Source organism: Amphiura filiformis, chromosome 18, assembly GCF_039555335.1.
Source record: "Amphiura filiformis chromosome 18, Afil_fr2py, whole genome shotgun sequence".
Taxonomy (NCBI): Eukaryota; Metazoa; Echinodermata; class Ophiuroidea; order Amphilepidida; family Amphiuridae; genus Amphiura; species Amphiura filiformis.
The window spans coordinates 8,054,069-8,081,866 of NC_092645.1; the positions used below are offsets into that span (position 1 = coordinate 8,054,069).

The 27,798-nt window shown below is 38.1% G+C and overlaps 1 protein-coding gene across 2 annotated transcripts; it reads left to right on the forward strand.

The window, feature by feature from the left end:
- Window positions 1-2: 2 nt before the first annotated feature.
- LOC140139815 (cilia- and flagella-associated protein 69-like) lies at window positions 3-27,763 on the forward strand. 2 transcript variants are annotated; one of them, XM_072161551.1, is made up of 22 exons: window positions 3-539; window positions 1,602-1,730; window positions 2,594-2,780; window positions 3,641-3,813; window positions 4,762-4,922; window positions 5,679-5,774; window positions 6,339-6,404; window positions 8,554-8,614; window positions 9,065-9,157; window positions 9,704-9,781; window positions 10,793-11,012; window positions 11,629-11,793; window positions 12,233-12,348; window positions 14,161-14,361; window positions 15,482-15,662; window positions 16,831-16,968; window positions 17,788-17,936; window positions 19,612-19,737; window positions 20,093-20,179; window positions 21,859-21,923; window positions 24,787-24,829; window positions 26,478-27,763. In XM_072161551.1, exons 1-22 carry the CDS (start codon window positions 432-434, stop codon window positions 26,622-26,624), a joined length of 2,790 nt encoding a protein of 929 aa, XP_072017652.1. In that variant the 5' UTR covers window positions 3-431; the 3' UTR covers window positions 26,625-27,763. The 2 variants fall into 2 exon arrangements, with proteins under 2 accessions (XP_072017652.1, XP_072017651.1); XM_072161550.1 differs by having other exon boundaries at window positions 4-539; window positions 15,482-15,674.
- Window positions 27,764-27,798: the final 35 nt, after the last annotated feature.

The window sequence follows — 27,798 nt, forward strand, 5'->3', positions numbered from 1 at the left end:
TAGGCTACGTCATGTTCCCTAGCAACTCCACCACTGTAACACAAAATGGCGACGAACTGGTGATCCGAAACGTCGAAGTGACAGTTGCAAAAAATCGAAAAAAGAACACTTTATGGGCAATGATTTGAATGAAAACCAAAGTTCATAGCAGCGTTATTATCAATCTTTCTTTCCACAAATCTGTCAGGGATTTTGTCTTTGTATTAGTTTCATAAGCAGGATTCAGAAATCGTGAAATTTTAAGCTTACCGAATTTCGCGAACAACTCATCCCGCCCGAGAACCGTGCTGGTTGTAAACAACAAGCTTTAAAATGTAGCAGTGAAACTTATGTGAATATGTTGCAACTTAACTATGCTACAGAATCAAAATTTGATTTATCTTCGTGAATATAAATATTCTGAGTAACTTTTTGCAGTTGGACTTCGGTTTATGAAATTGAGTCTCATTTCAAGCAAAATGGGTGCGGAATTTCAATCGAAACCACCAATCCCTCTTGTGGGGCATGTCATTACTGATGATAGTATGGGCTTAAAACAGGTAAGTTTATATGTATCTTGTACTTTGTAGGCATCTTTAATTCTTAAGTTAGCTTAAATAGTGACTAAAATATCATGAATGATCCATGGGCTGGCATTGATTCACTCGGTCGGACATCCGGGAACGAATATTGTCCCCTTCGTCCCCTTTGCACAAGCCACAAGCGTGCGCATAGCAACCAGCTCGAGAAAGGGGAACTGCACATGCGTACACTGGTTTTACAAGGCTATTTCCCCTTTGTGACGTCAGCCCGACCAAGAGAATGATATCATGTTCATACAATGATACATTTTTGTACATACACGCTATGTAACGGCGCGCATGATTGGTCGAGAACAGCGTTTATGCCCGGCGTCCCGGATGTGCGATCGCCGGGTCGTCTGCTTGCACAAAAGTACAAGCGGCATGATAGCTCATGATGAATGAATTTTCACATGCACAGCCACAGACAAGTGTTTGATTATTTTACCAGAAAAAAGTTGCTTGCATTTGTACAGGTAACATAAATCAATGTGCACAAAGTGAAAGTAATATGCACACAATTTAAGCATATAAAATAAGAAGTTTGTGCCATGAAACTAATCATCTTTTTTACAGATAAAAAGTAAAAATTGGTGTCATTTTGTAAGGGATATTACTTCTTTGATTCAGAGGCAGTACAATGTATGTTTCTGATTCCAACTGTAATTTACGACTAAAATTCTACATGTACATGCACAGAATCGAGCAGGTGATAAATCAAACACTGGCCACAGAGTAAGTTAATGTTATGCACTGTATTAAGGGTGTGAGCGAGTCCCGGAATTTGAGTCCCGCCGAGAATCCTATTACCCGGCAGGAAATTCCCTGCCCGGTACCAAATTTAAAAAAAAAAAAAATTACCCGAAAATCACACCCCTAGTCTGTCTGTGTGTAATCTGTGCATGCCTATGATACGTGGTAAATGGGAAAAAAGAGCAGTTTGGAACTATGTCAAAATATTCTTTGTATAATGGTGTACATTGTAGTAATGATTTGTTGACAACTTTAATCTTAACTTAATTGTACTTCTTTTTTACACAGGGTATCAGCATGCAGCCCATTAACTACAACAAAGTGATCAAGCTTTTAACAGACCAGCATTCTGTGAATTTGTTTGAACGACACATGCATTCACTTCAGAGGCTAGTCAAGCACTACCAAGCAGGATTTGTATCCTTTGAACATCACTTGTATCACTAAAAAGCTACCCAAGTCAGTGTACTGGATAGCAGGCACCCAGGTTTTTTTTTACCCTATGGTTGCCCAGTTTTGGCTCCTGGTGTGATATAAAATTGGATCGATTGAGCCCATATTTATTGGTCTCGCTATGAGTTTTAAAATATTGGACGAGACGTCGAGTCCAATATTTTAAAACTCATAGCGAGACCAATAAACATTGGGCATAAAACATCCAATTTTATCATTATTAATATTATGTTTTGGATCCAATATTTTCACATACTTGGACTAATCAAAACATAATAATGTCCAATATTGTACACTACAAACTATTATGGTCCAGGAGCCATCTTTGGGACCAGGAGCTCCTGGTCCAGGGATTCTTAATAAAAGGCCTGACTGGGTACCATTACATTCTCTACATGACTGGTCATTGGTCAAGGATGACCACAAAAGCAACATTATCAATGTTTAGGGAAAATCTTGAATTGGCATTTTCTTCATTGAAAGGGTCACCATGTCAACAAATTTTGGACTATCAGAATTTAGTCATTAAAAGTTGCAGAATTTGTTTTTTTGTTATTTCAGTTTTAAAGATTGAAGCATTGATTTTGGACTAACGATGGGCATAATTACTTTCTGTGATGTGTTTACAGCAAGGGCAATTGCAAGTACCTGGAACCAAGAATGCTTTTTCTTGCTCTCACTGTGAAGATAATCTACATGGGTTTGTTATTTACAGTTTATTTTTAAGTTTGCTGCAGTTTGTTTCAACACTTATAAAGCCAATATATTTTAAATGATTCTTTCAAGAAAAAAAAAGATTACTTCCCTTAACACAAATTGCCCATCAGCTCATCAAAGATTTGGTGCAAGTTTTCAAAATACTCAACGTGTGTGCAGACAGGATACAAGACAACAAGCAATACATCCAACCGATGCTTGACATACTCAAAATATGCAGCAAACCATTCCTAAAGGAGAAGTCATCGGACGAGGTAGCTTACTCCCAGATTGTGGTGGAGTCTATCTCTCAATTAGGTGAGTGTGAAACATTTTTAAGCAAGAAGATATATTCAGAACAATCCTCCAACAGACAAGTCCCTGTTTGCTGTGAATTCTCGTATAATACATGACCATGTGTAACGCAAGTGTTGCATGCCTAAACACGATATATTTTGCTTCTGAAGGTGGTATGCGTGTAGCAGTTTTTGTCTCACACATCTGTGTATTTTCTCACATGTGGTTTGAAATTTCTGTCCTACCAGTACTGTATAATAAGTGCCTGCATAGTATAGTATAGTATAGTATAATTTGTCAGCCTGCTACGCTAATTGCCTAAATCATTTTGTGTAATTTTGAAAACAGAGCAAAATGTGGTTCAAGCATGCATCAGTTACGTAATCACCTTAATTATTTCGGATTATTCCTTTTCATTTGTATCATTATCTTTTGTTCTTATTTATAGATTGGTGAATAAGTGTGTTTAAATGCATGCTTGAACCATATTTTGAACTTTGTTCTCAAAATTAAAAAAAAATGACTTGGGCAAAAAGCATAGCAGGCTGATGAAATCTAAGATTATTGCTCACATGAATTCAGGCTCAGACTTGCTAAACATGGACACAGTGGCTTGGAAAATTGTAGTTGATCTGTCGTGGTAGGAATCAAATGGGCCCAAATAGCTTAGAATACTTGTTCAGCTCAAGGACGGTTCCATTTATGATTGTCTATACCAGATAAACTGTCTCCCACCTTAAGATTATATCTATGTGCTGACCTGCCCCCCCCCCCCCCATTTTGAAATCACTTACAAGATTAAAATAGTAAACAGGTAAAGGGCTCTGCACCTGTTTTATACTTAATCCTACATGACTGATTAACTTTGCATTTCTTTGCAGGTTATCTGATGAGGGTACCAAGCAGAGAAGTCAGACTGCAATTAGCCAAGACATTACTTAGTCTCTACAACAGAACACAGAAAAAACAGGAGGTCCGAGACCACAAACCAGCATCTAGCAAGTATAATATGATCATGGTTGAGAGAAGTGATGTGGCAGAGACACTTGTCAAGGTAACAACAAGTATAACATTTGGACTAATATGTGACATGATCAAGGGGAATGAGTGGCATGTCGACCCTCTTCAAAAATGAGTTTTACATATACGTTTCTAAAAAGGACATTTAGATCTTTCAGAAACTGACAACCCCATGTTGATACGGCTTTCCTTTGCGAAGTTACGTCAATTTATCAATGGCGGAAAACAATATAAAACAAAAGAATTTTAACACTTTCTTTGACAATATCTCAAAATCAATATTAGGGACATCCGACTCATTTCCCTTGATCGTGTCACATATTGTGTAAATGAACTGCTTTGATCAAATTTGCTGCTATATGTGAAATAGACAATTTGAATTCAGTTGGTGTGATATGCACATTGTGCACCTTAATTACCAACTTAACCAAAAGAAGAAGAAGAATTTAAGCACATACGGTCAGGTTAATTAATAAATTATCTTGCTAATTAAGAAACATCCATAGCCAGGGTTTGATAATTTTGAAGAGTGTTGTCTACCTACTTCTCTCTATTTCTGTGTCAGGTGGCGCTCTGTAGTGCTGCTGTTCCCGGTCTTCACAAGAGTATATGCCATCTCGCTCGATCTGATGACAAGTGCGTTGCACCATGCATTTATGTCATTTGTCCAAGATTTTGGTGGACGTCCCCTTCCTCGTTGGCCTTCTATAGCCCCTTGCAAAATTTGTTTTTCTACATATCCATGTTTCCTGACAATATGGCCAAAGCACTTCAGCTTTCTTCATTATGCCTTAAATTTCTGATGGTTAAACTTGTATCTTGCTCTGCCAAAATTCATGAAAATGTCAAAAATGTGGAAATGGCTTCAGTACATTGTATGATCAACCCAATGAGGTGTGTCCACTAAATATTGTGTAGTATGTATAACTTGAGTATATTAAGCTACCACATATTAACCATTGTTTGCCGTCTTTATTCTCAGTCTTTGGCGCTATTAGAAGATGATGTGGAAGTGAAGCTTTGTATCCTGGATGTTCTGCAGCATCTGTCAGCCTTCTCCAATGTCAACTGCAATAAGATGTTGGCTGCTGAAGCTGCCAGTAGGGTCTGCAGCAGGATGAATGATCCGGATCCATCTGGAAAGTGAGTTATCTTGGAAAGCATGCATAGATCAAAGAAATATCTAATGTGTCATAATTTTTTGGAAGCCACAGGCATTATACCAACCTTAAACCAATTAACCCTGTTCTATCATGTGTAGAATTTACAGGTTACAGGCCTTGCAGTTTGAGGCGAGCGATCGCTCTTGATCGCCACCGCTCGCCCAAACTCCATATCTAGCGAGCGATTTTCCACTCGCCATAGACACTATATATACCGCTCGCTGCGAATCTTCCAAAATCAGCCATCGAATCGGCCAATTCAGCATTGAATCGATTCTGTGCCCTCTCTAACATGTCTAAGCGGAGAAATTCACAAAGTTTAGTGCGCTCTGTGCGTATTTCAACATAAATACCGTTTTAAGACTGAAGCTCTACTTGAAGCTATACGTATACCCAAATTAGTGGTATTTGTGCAATTTCGACCGAGTGATTAACCACTCGCCTTTAAAATCTAGACGGCAAGGCCTGAGGTTATTGACAAAAAGTATCTTCCTATTTGCAACAACATTGTATTAAGTTTGGTAAAATTTGTGACATCTCACGGAATGGGCTATTCCAGATGAAATCCCTACACCCCAATGGAAGACATGACCTTAATCTTCTAAACAGGAAGTGTAAATTTGAATTGGTGACTCCATTTAAAATCTACACCCCCAGTGTGGGATATAAAGGTCATGTCTTCCATAGATGTCTTGCATTTGTTCTAAAGTCTTACCTCGTCTAATTTATATTGCAGATTAATCTTCACCTCACTGGAAATACTGTGGAATCTACTTGAGAATGGAGATGAAAATGACGTAGCCAAACAACTGAATTCCTATGTCTGCATCAAGTAAGTCAAACTTTAAAAAAAAAGTTGCATAGCCCCAAAAAAGTTCAGACCAAAACCATCGGTTTTAACTATGTGCAATGCGATATTGTGGTTATTAGATGTTGACAGTTGTGCCATTTAGGGTAGCAAATTTGCCGCCTTTAGCTGCGCCATTTAGGGTCTGTTTTGAGGGCTGGTTAACAAGCATAAGTAGAACTTTCATATTCATGTGACCCCCCCCCCCCCACCATTCCAATGAGTGTGTTGACATTTTTGGTATATTTTTCTAAGGTAGCTAGCTATGCTGTTGATAGTGGGTGATTCAGAAAACTTAGTTAGAAAGCAGGTGGTTTTAATAATTTGTTAAATATTTAAATTCATACAATATTAAAAACAAAATTGTGAGGAGCATATTGTTTTTTGAGAAGTTTAATGGCCCGTATATCGCAAAACAAGTTCTGCCGGCATTACATTCCATGTGGATGATCACATCATATGATCACATCATATGATCACATCGTATGATCACATAATTTTGATAGCAAGACTGCTAACAAATAACGTTATAATGTGTTTATTTTTCAGTGCTTTGAAGGAGGCTTTTTCACAGCAGATGACGTCAGGGTTTAGCCATTATGACAGGCAACTAAGGTATTTTATTAATTACTTGAGTGAATGATTGATTGAGTTAGGGAAGCATGAATAATGGGCTATTTGAGGTGAAATCCATACACCCCCCTATGCAAGACATGACCTTAATCTTCAACATAGGGAGTGTGAATTTTAAATGGGATTACCTGAATAGGTGAGTCCATTTAAAATATACACCCACTATGTGGGAGATTAAGGTCTTGTCTTCCATAGGGGGTGAAGTGATTTCAACTGGAATAGCTTAATAAGCTTGTGCAAACCAGAATTGCAACAATTTATAAGCCTGAGACTTTCAAAGTATTAAGTAAAGGCTTGATGAGAGAAAAATGTTAAGGTGAGGGCTATCGGGGAGATGTGTTTTGGACCTAAACAATGGGGTCATCGAGTGGGAATATAATCAAAAATAGCCCACATAAGCTTTGAGTATCCAAATTGCTAGTTCTAAATTGCATCAAATGGCTTTGCTATTGAAAAGCTTAATTAAAGGAAGTCTCCGGCAATCGTCACATTATGCCTTATCGGTAAGAAAAATAATTATCAAGCACGAATCACATGGTTTTATTTAAAACAAACTAATAGTGACAATAAAAATGAATAAAAACACCTGTCTCTCAACACACAATATTCAAAATTCCCAAGCGCGGAAATTGTAGAGTGCAATGAAGTCCCAGTAATAAAATGAAGGCTGACGACAAATGAGCACAAATAAACATTACGTCATTGCACTTAGACAATTTCGGCACAGGAGTTTTGAAAACCGCGTGTTGAGAGCCGACTGTTTTTAGTCATTTTTATGGTCAATATGAGTTTATCTTAAATAAAACTATGTGATTCGTGCTTGATAATTATTTTTTTAACATATAAGGCATAATGTTATGATTGCCGGAGACTCCCTTTAATATAAAAACCGAAGTAATTGGACCTACATACTACCTACCTACCTACCCAGTGTCCGTTTTAAGGAAAAAAATCTGGTCATCCGCCGGATGACCATGCCATGAAATCTGGTCATCCGCCAAAATTTTTGGTCATCCGTATATTATCCCCCAAAGTCGGGATTTCTCACAATTTTAAGTATCAAAAAGTAATGTAAACAATCAATATTTAACAGGCACATAAGTTACGCATTTAAGCAATGATTTTCCCTTAACAAATTGCATGTGACCAGTGACCATTCACGAAATTCCGAATTGAAACTTGCTTCGCCATTTTTTTCTCAACGCACGTGCGAGGCGACGTTGAAACAACGTTTTTTCTGTTAAATTGTCACAACCTCAAAGGCACAGTTCCAAACAAGCATAATTATGTGGAAGCGATGTTCAGTGTAGTGTATCATTTACAGATTCCTTCTAACAGGCCAAAGGTCAACGAAATAATAACACAATCACAAAGACACAGTACGAGTGCGGAGTAAAAGAAATCTGCACAGTGCACACTAATTATAATCGAGCCCAAACTAGGTATGTGGGGATGCGGCGGTGTGAAAGCGAAATACGAAGACTTCCGGGATGGATGTTATCATGTTCCATACACGACCGTGCGTAAGCTTAATGGCGATTTTAGCTTTAAAATCATGGAAAACTGATTGGGAAAACTGAGATATAATTACGTTTTAAATTAATTTTGATGAGGAATCGTAGGACATCGTTTCAGACACTGTAATGGTGAAAAATATGTGGACGTCCGCCGGATAACCGGCAGTGAATTTCTGGTAATCCGACGGCAATTTTGGCCGTCAGGACGCCCGGATTACCACTTAAAACGAACACTGCCTACCTACCTACCTACCAGACAGCATCGTGCATTTCTGCACCTGCTGTCTGACATAAGAGGAACTTCCATATGGCCCGGTCCTTGGTAGCAAATTCAGCTTCTCCCACAGACCACTTGGTACCAAGTCTATCCAAGTCCTAATGTTCTTCCAAGTCGTTCTAGGGCATCCTCTTTCCATTGGTGTGATCCAGAAGTAGAATGTTCTGGCCATGATGCGATATTCGTCTATTCTCAACAGATAGTCCAACCACTGTAGTTGGACCAACTGAGGACACACAAAAGTGTAAAGCGTATTACTGTGAAATCACCATCACTATCAAAAAAGCACATCCCTGGTCTAAATTGAATGATTTTCTGTGTTTTCTTATTTGCATAGGAATGATTTACTGGTAATATCTACGCTTATTGCTACCAAGTGCCCAGATGCACCTTTTATAGTAAGTATAATGTTTATGTCCTACTACTTGTCTGTATTATTGGGCATTTTATTTTTCATGAATTTAGAGGTAAACAGTTCAACAAATTTCTACACTTTAAACAAAACCGTGTATGTCTGTCCAGCTATGCATGTCATCATGCATCAGATATTTTCCAACACGTACAGCAGGTATCCTGCAACTTAAATATTATTGCTATAGGAGTGATGGAAGTATAATTTGAAAAATGGGCCTATGAAGTAGAGTGCTATTATCTAGAAACCCAGAGATCCCAGGTTCGATTCCCAGTCAAGTATGGATGATTGGAAAATCAAGCGGAGAGAAAGTCGGTATCTTTTAACCGAGACAAAATGAGGAAATTGAGATGTATGTATTGTTATCAATACCAGGATGTATACCATTATTCTTTACATGGATATCCAAAACTACAATTTCTTTATTTCTTCACAGGAAACTGGCTATGCTAAGCAGTTAATTCTTTTTGCCACATTCCAAGAAGTCAGAAGTCACAATGCACTGGTCAGACATCTCAAACTTAGCACGGTAAGTAAATGTGTGAGTGTGGGGTGTGTTTTGGTTTGATTTGGGGTGGAGTGGTATTCGCCAGCGAAGTGTTACGTGTAATCCGACTATCACTATGTCAACTGGATCACGCTTTTGAGTTCTGCACCATGATCAAAATGATAGCAACACAAAGTCTGTGGCGTGTACTACCAGTTCCAAAAGGTGTGTGATCCAGTTACCAGGGAGTTACGTAACCACTTTGCTGTCGAATTGGAGTGCATCTGTTTTTACCTGCAACTGTGGACTTTTGTATAAATTTCAGATCATGAAACCGGGACACACAAACACCAAAGGAGTCTGTAAGACCTATTCCAGAGGGTGTTTCATGCATTTTGAAAAAAGTTAAATTTGGTGGTAAAAAGTTAAATTTGGTGGTAAAACCCATAACCTGGGTGTTTATTGCCCAAGTACAAGTAGGGGTTTGTTTGTGGTTGTAAGAGAAAGAGAGGGAGAGACAAATTGCCTTTGTTAAATTGAAGCAAAGTCAGTAAAAAAACTTCACATTGCTATATCTTTTCTTGACAGAACACGGAAGATTTTGAGTTGAAAACAATGTTGATAAACATACTGGCAGTACTTAGTAAAGATTCAGCATTTGTACCTGTAAGTATGGAAAACTGTAATTTACGTATAAGGTTATAACTATTATGTGACATGATCAATGGGAATGAGTTGGATGTCGCTACTATTGTTTTTGAGATATTGGCAAAAATGTGTTCAAATTCTTTTGTTTTATATTGTTTTCAGCAATTGACAAATTGCTTATAACTCAGTAACCAGATGTCCAATTTGGATGGGTTTGCATCAAAATGTAGCATTTGTTGATTGCCAGAAAATGATGCAAAAACTTCTAATTGAAAATTGCTGACATGTGACTCATTCCTTTTGTCTTATATTAGCATTGAGTCTGCATATTACCTTCTGATGTGAAAGAAAAACCTTAGGAAAACCTAATTTTAAATGTGAAGATGAAAAAGTTTCAAATTATTTTAAGCCTCCTGTGTGTGAAGTCTTGATTAGGCCACCTTAAATAGTTAGTCTTAAAGCTCCCACATGCACATTTGTAAATTAAGACGGCCTTACTTGCAGTGAATGCACTGTTTCGCTCTTGTGCAAGTTCATGTTTAAAAGTGTGTAAATATGGCTCCTGCTATTCCATTTGCCTTAAAGTCTGAGAAGATTAAATCAAATTCATAATTTTTTATTATCTTCTATAATGTTTACAGCTATGATTAGTGGAGGACATGTGTTAACTTTAGTATTTTTCACATTAGCCAGTTAGTGACATCAGTATGCATATCATTGGGCGCTGCATCTAATCATAAGCATTGTTCAAAGCTATGGCGTACTTGTTTGAAGATGCAGCATAGGTTTGCGAAATGGCTGCCTCAACGTAATGAAGTCACAGACTCGTAAGATGTACATGCCCATATTTTTCCATTTTTGTTTTGGTAGTAGTGGAGAGTCACATGCTGATTGTTGAAAGCAGTGGCGTACACATTTAAAGAAGCTGCATAGATAAGTGTGCGAACAGGTCGATGCCTCAATGGGTTGATGGCACAGACTCACCAAGACATACAGGCACTTATTTTTCCATTTTTATTTTCTGTACAGCTATTAGTGGAGGGTCATGTGCTGCTAGGCCTATTCTCCTACGTAAGAGCCAATGAAAATGCTTCCCAGCCTCAGGAGTGGTCTCCGGCACAGTTTGAAGAGATCCAGTTGCAAGCTATGTCTGTGCTATGTACTTTGTCTCCATTATGTGTGCATGACTATATGACATGTCAGGGAAACACAAGGTTGCTGCTGCAATTGGAATGGTGTGTGGGAAAAGGTAAGTCCTTAGGGGAGAAATGCAAATTAAATTAAATTTCTTGCACAAATTATTTTTACATCGGGGTAAAAGGTGAGCACATGTGTAAGCTCTTTAAATGATGTCATTTTGACAACGTTATTTGATGATTAATTATTCATGTAATCTGACTATTTTGTAAGAAAGGGTTGCTGTGATTGGTAGAAATACATAAGGTGACACTAATACACCAATAAAGGAGACGCTTTCATTACTACGCTAGCCAGGTCACATCTATTATCATGGGATGGTCGAGTAATATAAACATTGAAATTACATGCATGCAATCATGCATGGACCATGGCTTTCCGTTTAGTGAATGTCAAAAGAATTTGAAATTTGTCCACTCAAAGAAACTTTGTAAACATACAAGAGACTGTTGAATGTGACATGATCAGGAGCATGCAGCCAATATGGGTAATATTGCTGCTATATGGGGCCAATCATATTTACTGTAAGGACCTGTACAAGCGGTCTTACGATTATATAAAAGAATTATATTCTATGCCATGTGGGGGACCAAGTTTGATCTTGGGATTTCGTAAGAAATCAAATACACAAGACTTTTAAAACAAGAGACAATTTGTTTAATTTCCAGAGGATTTTGCTGGTCATGGCAATGCCTATCATGGAGAAGGTGGTCGTGGTAACAAGCGAGCACAGATGAGGTACTGTCTTCACATGATGAGGAGTATGGTGTCCATCGGTAGCGATGCTGTCAATCAAGATTTGGTTGACCAGGGAGCCATCAATCAATTATTAGGTAAGCAAACATAGTCATCATGACGAGATTATCATGCCATAGCTGACAACCAGCAACCCTGCCCTGGCCAAAAGCGTCTCCCAGTCCCCTCAACATGCTTGCCGTGCACACAACCTTTTTTGTCCCTTAAAATGTGAGATTTAAGTTTTAATGTGCAGTTTTGGGCAATGTGTGACTCTTAAACATGTTGAAATATGAGATTCAAGTTTAAATGTCTTGACTCATATGATTTTTTTAATGGGCTATTCCAGTTGAAATCCATACCCCCATATGGAAGACATCTCCCACACAAGGAGTGTAAATTCCAAGTAGAGTTACCTGAATGTGGACTCCAGAATAAGGTCATGTCTTCCATAGGGGTGTATGGATTTCAATCAGAATAGCCCAATGTTGTGTCCCATAATTAAAGGTGTTGAATTTGAATTCTTTTGTTTTTCAGATATTCTTCTTAGTGCCAGTCATTCAGAGAGCAATGATGACTTCATTGATGTTGAGATGCAGTGTGATATGTTGTTTATAATGTCTGTAATATGTGAGAAGGATATGCATAGAAAGGTAAGACTGCTGGAAAAGGGCAAAAATGTTGGCATACTTTAACTGTCTTTTTTGTGATTCTCCCCCCCCCCCACTGTTGTCATCCAGTCTGTGAGACCAGGCCCATAGGCCCCCCAAAAAAAAAAAAATTGCAAAAGTATACAAAAAATCCAAAAAAATTAAGAATTTGTGAGCGTAGCGAGCCAAAAAGTTTTCAAAATCAGCACCCCCCCCACAAAAAATCCTGGCTACGGGCCTGTGTGAGACCCTCCATCATTAAAAGATGGAGAGTGGGGAAGGGTGGGATATACTTTTATTTTTATAGGGCGAGTTTCTCCTTCAAATTCATGGCAGACTTGTACCACTTGCCTTCATACTATTGGTATGACATGCATTTGAATTGTTTTGAGCAAGTGTTTTCCACTGATTGTATGTATTTAGTAGAGGGATATTCTGTCATTTCATTTTGATACCCAAAACGTAATCAATATTTTGAAAGAATGTGTAAAATGTGATTTTAAACACCTAACCCTGCTACTGAATTTGACTCAAGATTGACAGATTGGTCACTTCTAAACTACACCCTCCCACACATGTGTTACTTGCACTTATTGAACATTTTCAAATGTGGTAAATAAATAAGCTAGGTACGTTTTCATGTCAAGAGAGATTCGCTGTCAAATCGCAGGGTGTACACACACACATGTGACAAAACGCATGTGCAAAACAGCGGCCTAAATGCGTTGACATCATTGTCTCACCAAGACAGTATAGCTACTGTAGACTGCATATGGTGTTATTGTTACTCTTTATATCCTATTTATTTTATATGTGATATAGGAGTTGTTTAATGACAAAGGAGTGAAAGTTTTTTTACTCCAATACATGCGTACCAATCCTGACAAACTTGCCCGTGGTCTAGGTCATCATAGACTCATCCTAGCTACTGTAGACTGCATATGATGCTATTGTTACTCTTATCACCCATTTGTTTTATATGTGATAGGAGTTGTTTAATGACAAAGGAGTGAAAGTTTTACTCCAATACATGCGTACCAATCCTGACAAACTTGCCCGTGGTCTAGGTCATCATAGACTCATCCTAGCTACTGTAGACTGCATATGATGCTATTGTTACTCTTATCACCCATTTGTTTTATATGTGATATATAGGAGTTGTTTAATGACAAAGGAGTGAAAGTTTTACTCCAATACATGCGTACCAATCCTGACAAACTTGCCCGTGGTCTAGGCCATCATAGACTCATCCTAGCTACTGTAGACTGCATATGATGCTATTGTTACTCTTATCACCCATTTGTTTTATATGTGATATAGGAGTTGTTTAATGACAAAGGAGTGAAAGTTTTACTCCAATACATGCGTACCAATCCTGACAAACTTGCCCGTGGTCTAGGCCATCATAGACTCATCCTAGCTACTGTAGACTGCATATGATGTTATTGTTACTCTTATCACCCATTTGTTTTATATGTGATATAGGAGTTGTTTAATGACAAAGGAGTGAAAGTTTTACTCCAATACATGCGTACCAATCCTGACAAACTTGCCCGTGGTCTAGGCCATCATAGACTCATCCTAGCTACTGTAGACTGCATATGATGTTATTGTTACTCTTATCACCCATTTGTTTTATATGTGATATAGGAGTTGTTTAATGACAAAGGAGTGAAAGTTTTACTCCAATACATGCGTACCAATCCTGACAAACTTGCCCGTGGTCTAGGTCATCATAGACTCATCCTAGCTACTGTAGACTGCATATGATGTTATTGTTACTCTTATCACCCATTTGTTTTATATGTGACATAGGAGTTGTTTAATGACAAAGGAGTGAAAGTCTTACTCCAATACATGCGTACCAATCCTGACAAACTTGCCCGTGGTCTAGGCCATCATAGACTCATCCTAGCTACTGTAGACTGCATATGGTGCTGTGTTATTGGAGCGTATATGAATGAAGATGCTTTCCTTGAGGGTCAAGGGTTATTTCTACTGCTGGACTTACTCGAGGTAAGATGATCAATTTCAAATCTGGTGATAACTTTACTATTATCTTCATATCATGATATAGTCTAATCAGCACAAAATATGTGGGAATTTCAAGGTTTTTTTTCCGTAGTATGATAAAGTAACTGAGCATACGCACTTTTCTTTTAGTGTACCGTATTGTTCCTAATAAGCGCCCAGTCTCTATTAAGCGGCCACCCCAAAATTGTCCAAAATGAAAATTGGAAAAGCAATAAATTTACCATTATTAAGTACAAATATACATGAAAAGAATGTTAGATCATTCCTAGGTCTCACTGGATATTATAGGAAATTCATTTCTCATGATGATAAGCCATTCGTCCTGCAAATAGACATGTCTAAAACTGGAATGGGTGGTGTTATTTTGGTCATTTAAAGTACACAAAAATTGATCCCTAATAAACGCCCACCCTTCATGAAATCTCACAGCCCATGGGCACTTATTAGGAAGAATATGGTATTTGCATCACACATACATCGTATGCATGGCACCAAGTATCATTCCACTGTGTTATGAGGCCCCACCTGTTTGGTACTGATTAGGGTTAAATTTAGTGTTATGATAATTCTGGTATAATTCTTTTTTTGAGAGGGGGTAAGTTCAGCTTTTATAGATGAGTGTAAGAAGTAAAGGAGGGACAACTTGACCCCTCCCTGAGGGGAGATAGATTGTACCATTTCCCTCATAAGCAGTTAATATTTGTATCGGGACCAGCCTACAGTTTTTGCCAAAGAAGAACGGCACTTGTTTATATTTTGAGAGTGTGCTCAGTGTAAATATGGAAGTGGGGTTCTGATTGGCTGATTCGATCGTCTGACAACAGACACAGTAATCTGATTGGCCGATTATGCGTTAAAACGTTGGTCGGCGCAAACAAAGCGCTGCGTATCACAGGGTATGTCGCTAATTAACATGGCGCTCACGTCAATCTGAGCAAGGGACTGCCGTTCTTCTCTGAAACCGAGTGTAATGTTACTCATTGCTTCCCCCTCCTTGAAATATATGACACTGCATTGCTCCTGGTTATTGTTAGATTGTGCAATAACCCTAACCTCAACTGAATCCAAAATAAATTTTTTGTGTCATTGTCTCATTTATTAGACATCTGCAAAGAATATGCACAATTTACTCATTGGATGCCTGCTGGATCTATGCGAGAATCCCAAAAGTGTTGCTCATATGATGGCGTGGAGGGGTAAGAAGGATTGTACAATTGCCAACCTACTGGTGCAGATTTGGAGGGAGGAGGAGAAAGCTATAGGAGTCAGCAGAGATGAAACTGGTAGGATTGCAGGTGGGTGGATATTAAGTAATAAATTGTTTTATGAAAGAGTTTTGACGATGTGACTGGGAAAAGGGAATGTTTTGCTGCAGCTTCTGACACAGAATTTAATCAATTTATGGGAATATACATTCCTGAATACCTAGTAAACTCATGATGCATCACAAAGTCGTTATCATTATGGGGCGATGGTGTTTACTTAAAGAAGTAAAATTATTGTCCTAAGACTTGCTGTATCATTTTGATGTAAAAACAAGCTCAACAGAATCTCAGAAGGTGCGGGTTGAACATCAGCAGTTCAGAGTATATACTTGAAAATCATATTGAAACCCAGCGACAATCTTTGCGTATCAGCCAACGACAAGTCTTGATTGTATCCCTTTGTATACAATTACAATGCGCATGCGCCACGCCACTCAGCAACTGCTCAGCGTAAAAGTATAAAGCAACGTTTGTTACGAACGAATAAACTGAAGGACAGGGTTAATGCATGAGGTGCTGTCACACTTAAAAAACCCAAAACACATTCAAGATGTTCCCAAAATTAAGGTCAACACAGGGAAAGATAAAATTTCAAACTTTCTCAAATTTTGTTTTAAACTATAGCAATCATCTCATCTCAAGTATTCAGAAAAAGTATAGTTTGACCTATCTGCAGCATACCAATCTTGAGTTATAAGCAGAAAGGTCAAAATGGGGATGGTCATTTTGGCATCAGAAACTAAAAGGTACTCCAATTTCAACCAAAGTGGTCTCCAATTATTCATCATGTAAAATAAAGTCAAATAAGGAATAGTTTGCACTGTCTAGAATGCTTTCTTACTGCCAAAATCCGACGATATTATAGGTCAACTCCCATGCCACATAAGGCCTATTGACCATGACCTATATTGCAATGTTTTGATTGTCTTCTAGATAATTAAACATCCTAGATGGTGAGAACTATTCCTTATTTGACTTGTTTTTACGTGACAAATAATTTATTGCTTTGATTTAGGGGGCGGGGGAGGTGCTAAGGTGGTGGCACAAGCGCCCTGTCTACTTGACAGCACTTGAATTTTGAATTGCCTGCACAGGTATTTCCCAATAGTTCAACCTATTTTTCCCAGGAAATTGCCAAACCTGGTAGTGAATGCTCTTAACATACAACTTGATGTTTTTGTTTTAGATACCAGTAAGCCACTAATGGGTACATTACAAGAACAAGCAGGTGTGACATCATTACCAGCAAACTGTCCCAGCCAGTCTATTGTAGATGTGTCGGAAAATATGAGGGCTAAGATTTATGCTCTATTCTGTAAAATTGGTAAGTTGACATATCAGTTCACATTACAGCAAGAGAACATTGACCATTTCGGTAAGTCCCATAAGCCTTTGCGGGTTCACCTGAGAACTCGTCAATTTACGTCACATCAACTTGCAATGCACAGTATTGATGTTCGATAAACAATGTGCGCATCGGCGCAGATCAGTGTGACGTCAAATGAAGAGGTGTACTCGCAAAGGCTTATGGGATTTACCAAAATGTTAAATTGGGCCATTCCAGTTGAAATCCATGCACCCCCATGGAAGACTTGACAGTAATCTTCCACACAGGGAGTGTGAATTTCAAATGGAGCTGCCTGAATGGGTGACTCTATTTGAAATCTACACCCCCTGTGTGGTATATTAAAGCCATGTCTTCCATAGGGGGTGTATAGATTTTAACTGGAATAGCCCATTGATATATTATTATAATTTGTTTCACCTTGAGTTGGGTAGTGACATCAGCACTTTTACTCATTCGCAAAGTTGGTAAGTGAACAGGGAAGTCCCAGCTACCTGAAAAATGCCCCCAGTTTGTCCATTGAAGATGCTTTATTCTGTAAAATTTGGTACTAAATATATCCATCTTTTTCATAGTGTGTGACATCATTACAAGAAAAACTTGTTTTTCTTACTTTAGTCTTGTATTTAACAAAATTAATTGTTAAATGATTATTTAATGGTTTTACTGAAAACAGTCTGTACAAATAGACTGCACTACAAAAAATCAGTACAGATGACATCGATACGGCCTTGATAAATGTCTACATGTCAACTACAATTTATAGAGTTTTCTCTTCCAATCTGGATTTCAATGCAGGTTTTGAAGATCTTCCAGGCTTATCAGCTGAAGACCATGTTTCACTGTGTATCATAGAAAGGTATCTGGACTTCAAACAGGGAGAAGTCTGGAAGGAGATCCATACAGAATTGGAACAGGAATCTGTCAGGCCTGTTACTCCAGATCAGGTAAGGGATTGGTCACAATTTATTTGTAATTCGTTCAGGGATTGGTCATTGTTACTATTTGACCACTATTTATGCTATACCATGCATGGATTGTGCATCAGTAGTCTCAAATTGAGCATTTTATGAATTTGTGTATTGGGTTATTTGAGTTGAAATCCACACACCCCCTATTGAACATAATGGAAGACATGACCATAATGTCCCACACAGGGGGTGTAGCTTTTAATTGGAGTCGCACATTCAGGTAACCCCATTTGAAAACTGCTCTGTGCGTGTGTGTGTGTGACAGATTAAGCACTGTGTATCCACATCCGCATCTTTGCTAAACCTTGTTACTGTGTTTTCATCAGATGCATTTGTTTGCACTTATAATAGCATGTGAATGATAAAGATTATTTTTAGCCTCTTGATAGCTCATTTAGTTAATCCAAGGCAGATGTCCCATGATATTAGGCCTTGTTATAGTGGGTTCCGATTAGGGTACAATGTTGGCTACACTTGCCTGTCCTGTGAAATGCCCCGACTACCTATCTACGGCGACCCCCTTCACCTGGTCAATTTTGCCTGGCCGAAGTTTTGTCAGCATTATCTCTAAGATTTCAACTGTTAATGCCTAGATATGCTTGACATTAAAAAAAAAGGGAGACTCCGCTCTAATCTGTTCTATCCATACATGTCTGTGTGTGGAATTGAACTCATTCAGAGCTACACTTGAAAAGTACTCATTTATAATGTTTCCCAGAAAGTAGATATATTTAAAATAAATAAATCTGGGGATTTATTGTGCGCGATGCCAACCCACAGGCCTCTGTGAACTTCACAGATTTTCACTGACCACTTTGGCCCAAGACACACATTATAAGCCTAATACAACATTCAAGGATGTAGCTCAATAGAGACAGTCTCCTAGTCTACCCACATATAACCATCGCAACCAGGATCAGCTCCCTAAGTAACACATGGGTAAATAACAGAGACATTAGGCAGCTAGTTCCAGTAGCGTAGCCAGGATTTTAGTGTGAGGGGGCAAAGCCAAATTTCCATCCCCATTTGTCAATTTTTTGTCCTATTTTTAAGGACACTTACTCTTTGCCGTCCCCATTTTACCCCTGAAAATTTTCTGGGGCACACTTGACCCCACTGGCTCCTTACGTGTCTACATGTAGTTTGTTGTCCAGGTGAATTTCAAGCTAGCACAATTATTTTCACAACAACATTTTCCAACCGCACCAGAGCTTGAACTTGGGACTTCTCACATTGAAATCTGATCAGGGATGTAAATCTTCTGGAAATTGCCGGGATTCAGGAAATTTGGCCATAAAAAAAATATCCGGAAATGTAAAGAAAATTTTTTTTTATTATTATTATTATTTTTTTTGCATTTCCGGAATTGGATGATGATAATTCATCATAAAAAGAGCCAAAAAACTTTTTTTTAGGAGGGGGGGTGATATCCTGCAGCGTATTCCCGGACAAACCCCTCTAAATGTTTCATACTGCATGTAAGCCCGCTGCCATCTGTCCAAGGACCAGATGGATTTTCAGGAAATGGATATGTTGCCCATTTACATCCCTTTCTGTTGCCCTATAAACTGTGCCCGGGAACTATGCTAACTTGACTGCCATAGTTTATATCCATCTCATCAATATTGGAATGTTTTTGCTGCATTTGCAGGAAGCACTAGCCATTATTGAGCGTGCAACAGAGGAGATAGCTTCTCAAGTATCCGATACACAGACTGATCTCTTAGATGCGAAGGAACAACAGGATCTTCTGGATGAACAAGAGATGTATGCAGAGGTGAGTCTCAAATGGGCTGTTCTATTTTAAATGCATACACCCCCTATGGAAGATATGACCTTAATCTCCCCCACACAGGAGGTGTAGATTTCAAATGGAGTCGCCCATTTAGGTAACCTGCTCGTCATCTGTGATGGAGTACCGAGTAGTCAAGTGACTAAAGGATTGTAAACACAGCGCTGAATGAAGATGGTGTGCTGGTGGTGCAAGATGATACATATATTTATTCGAAATGAAAGGTAACTCGACCTACGGCCGGAAACGCTACCCCTACTATATAAGGTCCATAGTAAGCTATTTGGTGATATGAACTCTTATATCAACTAACTCTCTTGTTTTCTTTGCCCAATTTTAGATCCGTGAGAACCACCGTCAGAAAGAGAAGTCACTCAAGAAGTGGGATGACTACGTGGCCAGGACATCCAATTATAACCTGCTCAAGGTTAGTGCATCTCTGAATCTGAAGAATATTCTCAACGCTTCTCATTCGAAGCCAACCGAGAAGATATGGTGTGCGCAAGAATATAATTAGGCCACGTCTTTTCGCTGGCTGATGTAGCTAGCCAGGGTTTCCTTGAATATATTTGTGTCCTCTATGTTTACTATGTGTTCGGGTAGACTGTTCCAATTGTTTATGGTGTTTGGAAAGTATGAAAAGTTATAGTAGTTGGTTCTGCCACTTAGTTTCTTGAAAGATTTATTATGGTTGAGCCGGGATGAGCTGCGCGTCTGGACCGGCTGCAAGAATGTTCGTGCTGGAATGGCCACCTGACTGCTGTTGATTTTATGTAGCATGGTGAGTCTAGATGTTTCACGTCTCTCCTTGAGTGGTACCCATTCCAGTTTGGTCAGCATGTCTGTCACACTGCTTGTCCACCTGTAATCTTTGAAAACAAAGCGTGCCCCTCTTCGTTGGATGGATTCTATTTGGTCTACCAGATCCTTAGTGTAGGGATCCCACACCGTGGAGCAATACTCCGTGTGGGCGTACCAAGGTCTTGAAAGCTGTGGCTCTAAGGTCACGTGGGCAAGAATGGAGATTTCTCCTCACAAATCCAAGGACCCTACTGGCTCTAGCAGTGATTTTGTTGATGTGATTCGACCATCTGAGGTCACTAGAGATCTCAATCATCATACATGCCAATACTTTGTTGTAATGTTGTTTTACGGTTGAAAACCTGAATCTTACGTTTGCTGAAATAATGGAAGGGTTCTGTTTTTTGGATTGCTATGTTTTGTTTATCTTCGTAACCAGGCATCTTTTTAACCAACCGGGGGTGGTTTTTGTGTTTGATGTTCAATCCGATAAAGGTAAACGCTGCTATTGCTTTGTCAGTCGTCAATCAAACAAACATATTTAGAAATTATCCTCTTGTTATGAAATGGTGAGAGAAATATGGGAGAGCGTGACTTAAATGTTTAGGGTACTAACCTTTGGTGCATGAGGTCCTGTGCAACTTGCTGAGGTATTGGTTTGGAAAAGAATTCAGAATTTTGTAAAATCTGTAGATTAAATTCATTCTTCCGTTCTCCTCATGGTTCATTTAGAACTGGGTGAATAAACCAAGAGAGTACTCTTGTCATTCAGGGGATGTTACGCAATTGATTCCATGTAGAGAGGCAAATATATTGCAGTCATATTATCCCAGTTGCCTCCAAAGAGGACCCATATGGAGAGTAATGCTTGAGCACTGGATAATGGCTACTTTCTATGAAGATGTCAGAAATAAATGGGTCTACATTTCTTTAAAAAAAATAGATATATTAAATTGTTAGACACCTATGCTAATTGTACTGGCGTGAGTCCAAATAATGGCCGCCAAGACATAATGAGAGAGTTATCATGGGGACTTTAGGTGAGATTGCCCAAGTACCGACTGTGAACTCAGGTAGTGCAGTGGTTAGACTCTGGACCTGTAATACAGCGACCAGGGTTCAATCCCCGCTGAGTCCAGATTTTCTTCTCTCTCAAAATGTTCATATGTCAGCTTGCTTGAGCCTCAAACACATCATTTAAGTCCAAATTATAGTTTACCAAATTCAAACAACTGCTCCTTCAAATCTGACTATGTCACTTTATAAGTCCTAAAAATATGGTGGTGTTGTTTTTTTTGTTTGTAGGAAGTGAAATCGAGCCAAGACCAAGCTATTGAAGACTCCAGATTAGAAGCTGACTACATAGAATCGTAAGTCAACTAATTAATGAGAGGTTAATAACTAGACTGCTGCCCTCAGTCGTCAACCGTCTGGATTGACGACTGAGAAAACTATGTGGAAAAAAAGTGACGGATTTTGCAACAGGATTCCTGTGGCATAGAGCATGCGCAGTTGTGTCCAAATTGACCTTTTGACCGAGTTTGTTGTTTTTAGAAGTTCAGAGCGCGATCTTGTCACAGCGGCGCGCGGTACAGCTGACAGCAGGTACACGAGCGCCGCTAGTCAGTTGAGCTACGGCGCACAACCAAAGTCGCATTGAATAGTTTTCAGAAGTCCGTCATGATATTGGCTGTAAGATAATCAGTCGTCACTACGAAGCATACACAGTACATGCGAAGTGTAGACGGCTGATTGGGATTAGTCTAGTTAATGACTGCTCTGCCATCAGATGTTTTTATACTAAACATGCACCTCTAAACAAGTATGACAAGTGGCATTTCTATACCCCAAACAAGTATTGGCATTATCTCACTCCTAAAGTAAATTATCAATTTTATTGACTCTAAACTGTGCATTTTATGCAACTGGAAAAGCACTTACTCGTTAGGTCAGAAAGTTCACCTGATTTCATGCAACTTTTTTCTCAAAGGACCCTAATAAATGCATATGATTTATTAGCAATGTACCCTTTTTCTAAAAGTTACTTGTTTTAAATATCCTATTCATGTTATGTATGCACAGTACTTTGAATAAGTTTGATCTTGAAAATGACCCTTTTTACTTGTTCATGGATGATACTCAGGTTAATGACAAGTGGGGCCCTCTGGGGAAGCTTCACAAGATTATGGGTCTTGACCAAGTGATAAAAACCTACAAAATACAAAATGTAACTTACTTGACCATTTTTGTTTCACTGTTTGTTTTCTTGTTTGTGTGCCTGTTTGTTTGTCAATTTTCATCTCACAGGGAAATATTCTATGCAACTGGGTTGGGCAAACAGGGCAGGGCAGCCATGTTGTTTTGGCAGAGTGGGAGGGTATCCAAGTCAATGGTAGGGCTGCTAGGATGGCAGAGTCAGAAATTCGGCGAGAATCCGAGAATTCATTCTCGCAATGATTCTCATCAACAAAATTGCAAGAATCTAAATGGATTCTCGTAAATATTTCAGTTTATCATGCAAAGTTATATGGCAAGAATCCATGGATTCTTGCAAAATTCCACTGGGAGAATCCAAAAGGATTCTCACACTTGGTTGCAAATTTCTTACTCTGGATGGTTACTATGTTTCATTATTTTGTAACCTCATAAATATACTGCTGATGTGTGAGATCTAAACACATTTTATTATTTATAAACACGCAAATGCAATTGCAGGTCATTAATATGATATCTCACAAAGTGTGTAATTGTTCCAATCTGGCACATAAATTACTGAGTTTGCTTTTCATTTCTTAACGCGCAAATGACCTGTAATCGCCACAAGTATGCCTGTGTACTTGTTGATCACATATTAAATGTGCATTAAAACAGTGAACGGGAAGATACATTTGCAATTTTCTTTCAAGCAAAACAATTGTATTATTTTCATCATTCAAATTTGTAAAATTGCGGTAGTGAATGACAATAATAACTTTGTGCCATTGTTTTATGGTCATTATGCGTGAAATTATCATGTTTATGTTGGGCCTCTGTATTTTTCTCAGGAGCTCACTCTCCCAAGGAAATTATTTCAGCCCAAAACAAACCCGTCCAACTTCACATAAGGACCTCAAAACAGATGGCAGTTATGATTGTCTAAATTATATGCTGTCATAACAGTTACTGTAACCATATGGGTATATTTGCCTATCCTTGGCTAATATTTTAAACCCCCAACACAAATTTTTCTTTCATTTCAAAATATCATAGATTAATGAAATAGATGCATTTGTAGTATTGAAAGTTTAAATCAGGTTTGGTTTGTGATTGTCAAATCCAAGGATACTCACATAATTTAGACTTTCGCCATCTTGGCTGATGGCTTCTTCTTCAGAATGACCACTGGGGATCCACTTTTCCCACAGGATTGACCGCTACTTCCAGCGGTTTTGCATCCCTCGGTTGCTGAGTTCTTATGAGTGGATCGTATATGTGATCAAGAGAGTAACTGCCGATGTCCCGGTTGACTGTTTTATCCCCCCGCCTTCTGATCCAAAATTCCGATACACTCATAAGAACTCAGCAACCGAGGGATGCGAAAACCGCCGGAAGCAGCGGTCACTCCCGCAGGAAAAGTGGATCCCCAGTGGTCATTCTGAAGAAGCCATCAGCCAAGATGGCGAAAGTCTAAATTATGTGAGTATCCTTGGATTTGACAATCACAAACCAAACCTGAATCATAGATTAAACTTAAAAAGGTATGTTTTGAAAGCTGTTTTTATGTATTATATGTATGGCTTTTGTGCCACTTGGGAACCAAGGGAGAACAGTGTTTATTGGATAGGATCTAAATGTAACATATCATGGTTGTTAAATTCTACTGGGTAATGAGACAAATTTGAGCTTTTTTTCTGATATTAAAATCTCAGTTTTGATGAAGAAAAAAGGGGAGATGAGGCTGTTGATCAAGTTACACTCCTCTTTACCTTTTATGTCACTGGACAGATAAAGTTTGCTGGCTTTGGAGTAACTTATGAATGGTTTTGAATGTGCAAATTCTATGGAATTAAGAAATGTCAAGTGTTTTCCCAAACCATTATTAGGTTGATTAGTTGTTACTTTATAGGAATTTTTTTTTTTTTCTTAAACTTCCATTTTAATATTGTAGTGATCATTTTTACATTAGATATTGTGAAAATAATATTAAAATTAGGCACCAAAACGTAATATTACTTTGATTTGTTGTTTTTACAGGGGGACCTTCCATGGAACTGAATTATCAAATCTTCAAACTACGGTAAGAATGATGTATAACATATCAATCAGAATGGTGGGTGACTAACTTTAGTTCTGAAGTAAAATGGGGCATTGTCCAAATAGGTAGGTGAGGTAGTCATAGACTAATACAGACATATTCATGAGGGTGTTACGTGCCTTCGCGACGCAACACATATATACGCGATAGATCTTTGTGTGTCTCTGCGTGTACGTGAAAGACCAAAAAATATGCGGTATGTGCGTAGCAGTTTTGTTTGTCGCATTTCATGCAAAGATTGGTCCTCATTATCAGGTGATGCTGAGACTTTGACTGTTTGGAGTTTGTCTGTATCTCTTTCGTCCATGGAGTTGGAACTCTCATGGATACTATGGGTTTGTGCCAGGTCTCATGCATAACTTTTGTTATCAAATTGCCCATAGAATTTATTTTTTCTACATATATTTGTTTTTACTTGGAAAGTGAAATACCCCGGTTGAAATGATGTGTGTCAAGGTGGGAGCCATTGCGGTCAATGCTTTATGTCGAGAACAGCGCAACCCTGAGAGCCGAGAGATTCTGGTTTATGTTCAGTTCAAGTTCATACAAATTTGACCTTTATTTCTAATACCGAATTCAATCAAGTTACCAGCCAAATTCTACGATCATTATTTTGTAGAATAAATCTGCTCCAAACCCTGCAGTTTATTTTGAAAATCTTAAGCAGCAAATGCTAACCAAATTAAAAATGTTGAATGCAACAACTTTACTGCTTAAATCAATTTGTAGATCGAGGGTTGACAAACAGAAGGCCTTAACTCACTTTTGGCCATTTTGAGATTTTGGTACCAAAATAATCTGTAAAGCAGTATACAGACTTTTTATTGTACGTACAATATTGTATGTACAATATGTACGTTATTTAATCTATTGCCATTCTATTTCCAGTACTAACGAATGTTTGATGACGTAAAATCGATAATATATTTCTGCTAGATATTTTATGTAACATATTATCGATTTTTCGTCATCAAACATTCGTTAGTTTTATGCTCTGTGGTGTCATATAAATGGGAACATTAATCATGATACAGAGTCATTTTGATTTGTATGCCAGTTGTGTCCTTTTGTTGTGGTAAGGCATTCAGTATTGTTCTTTTTAAGGTTGGTATTAACCCTGGAATTATGGAAACTTTTGGGGCCTCATAACTGCTAAATGGCTGGTCTGAAGTATACATATTTTGAATGGCAAAGACTTGATGAATCCATCTGTGAGGTCAAATTGAGCAAAAATACCCAGTTTGGAGGGAAATTTAAAAAAAAAAATTTTTTTTTTACCCAAATGCTACGTTTCCTGAAAGAATTTGAATCATTAAAAATCTTCTTTTTTTAAACTTTTTTTTCCTCAAAAATTTAGCATTTTTGCCCAAATTTGACCTCACAGATGGATTTGTCAAGGCTTTGCCATTCTAAATATTTATACTTTTATATACTTTTGACCAACAATTTTGGCAATTTTTCCATAATTCCAGGGTTAAGACCAACCTTATTAAACCAAAGTCAAAATGGACCATTGTTAAAAATGTTTAATTGTGTTTTGAACAACGTAATAAGTTCAAGGAACAAGGAATAGCGATTCAGAAAGCGATCTCAGGTGAGCAAATTTCTGATTTTTTTCCATTCTGTATAGACATACCAAGGACGTAACATTGCAGTGGATAGCACCCCTCTGGAACTGACTGGTACTAGCCCAATACTAGCACATATTGAAAAGGATAAGGACAGGGGAGTAACATTACGTGATAGATCAGCTGTGTTCATACCAAGTGAAGCCTGATTTTGTTTTGACTGAAATTTGGAAAGATATTGGACTGTACTTGATATTGTGTTATATCTATAAATATTCTCAATCATCCAGGTAGTTGAATAAAGTTAGATTAGGTTGTAAATCTTTTCAACTGGACTTACTGTTTTCGTTGACTACAATATCGCGTCATATCTCTGAAGCTTTATCAGGCCTAGTGATGTGAATTGGCTCTGTGTTATTGACCTGTGACGTCACAGTGGTAGTAGTGACGTCACACTGGAGTCGCCGAGGAATTTTCCTGATGGTTGGTTTGTTACGGGTCAATAACACAGCCAATTGACATCACTAGGCCTGATGAAGTGTCAGAGATGACGTGATACTAGTCAACAAAAACAGTAAGTCCAGTTGAAAAGATTTACAACCTAATCTAACTTGATATTGTTTATTGGGTGTCTCAATATTAGTAGAATTTATATATTTTTCAAAACTCTCTTGCAATGTGTAATATTTTCCCTTCCATGTAAGAAAGCAGTATCTGAAAGCCTACAAAGCAAACACAAGAACATTTTAAAAACGTTTTTGGTTTTGGTCAAAATGCTGTAATAACATTTTATGTTGGGTTATATATAGATCATGAAAATGTTTTGAAGAGAATAACACTACAACAACATCATTGTCAAAATGTTATTGTAAAATATTTTGTCAACACTAAATAATGTGACAACATTTTATACCCTTTATATAACCTGACATTTAAATGCTTTCTGCCAACCTTTTCTAACCTTTTGCAATGTTTTCAAAAAATGAATGGGCATGCTCGCTGGATAAACATACAGTATCTGCAAGTAACATACAAAGCATGCTTCTCATATCAAAAGCACTAGAGCAGTACTGTATAAGTGGTAATTTTTGCCTACAGTTTTTTTCGCAATCTGGAGTGACACATTTTTGCAATTATTATTATTGTTATCGCGATTGTCCAGTTTTGCCCTATACTAATACTTGCAATACATTATTACATATATTTGTGAGGTGTTAATTTCGTGGATGGAACCCCTATTACCGGAATCAGTGAAAATAAAACACTTGCAAAAATTACCACTTACACAGTACAACTTATTCAAATTGTGATAACTATTTCAATTGGGCTGTTACATTTGATATCCATACACCCCAAAACTACAAGATTACCTTGCAATCCTAA

Excerpts from the sequence above, each read along its gene's own strand:
- LOC140139815 (XM_072161550.1), top strand. The coding sequence starts at position 432 with ATGAAATTGAGTCTCATTTCAAGCAAAATGGGTGCGGAATTTCAATCG. Across the intron at positions 4,923-5,678 it reads GATCCGGATCCATCTGGAAA|ATTAATCTTCACCTCACTGG; the intron begins GTGAGTTATCTT and ends TTTATATTGCAG. Across the intron at positions 12,349-14,160 it reads AGAAGGATATGCATAGAAAG|GAGTTGTTTAATGACAAAGG; the intron begins GTAAGACTGCTG and ends TATGTGACATAG.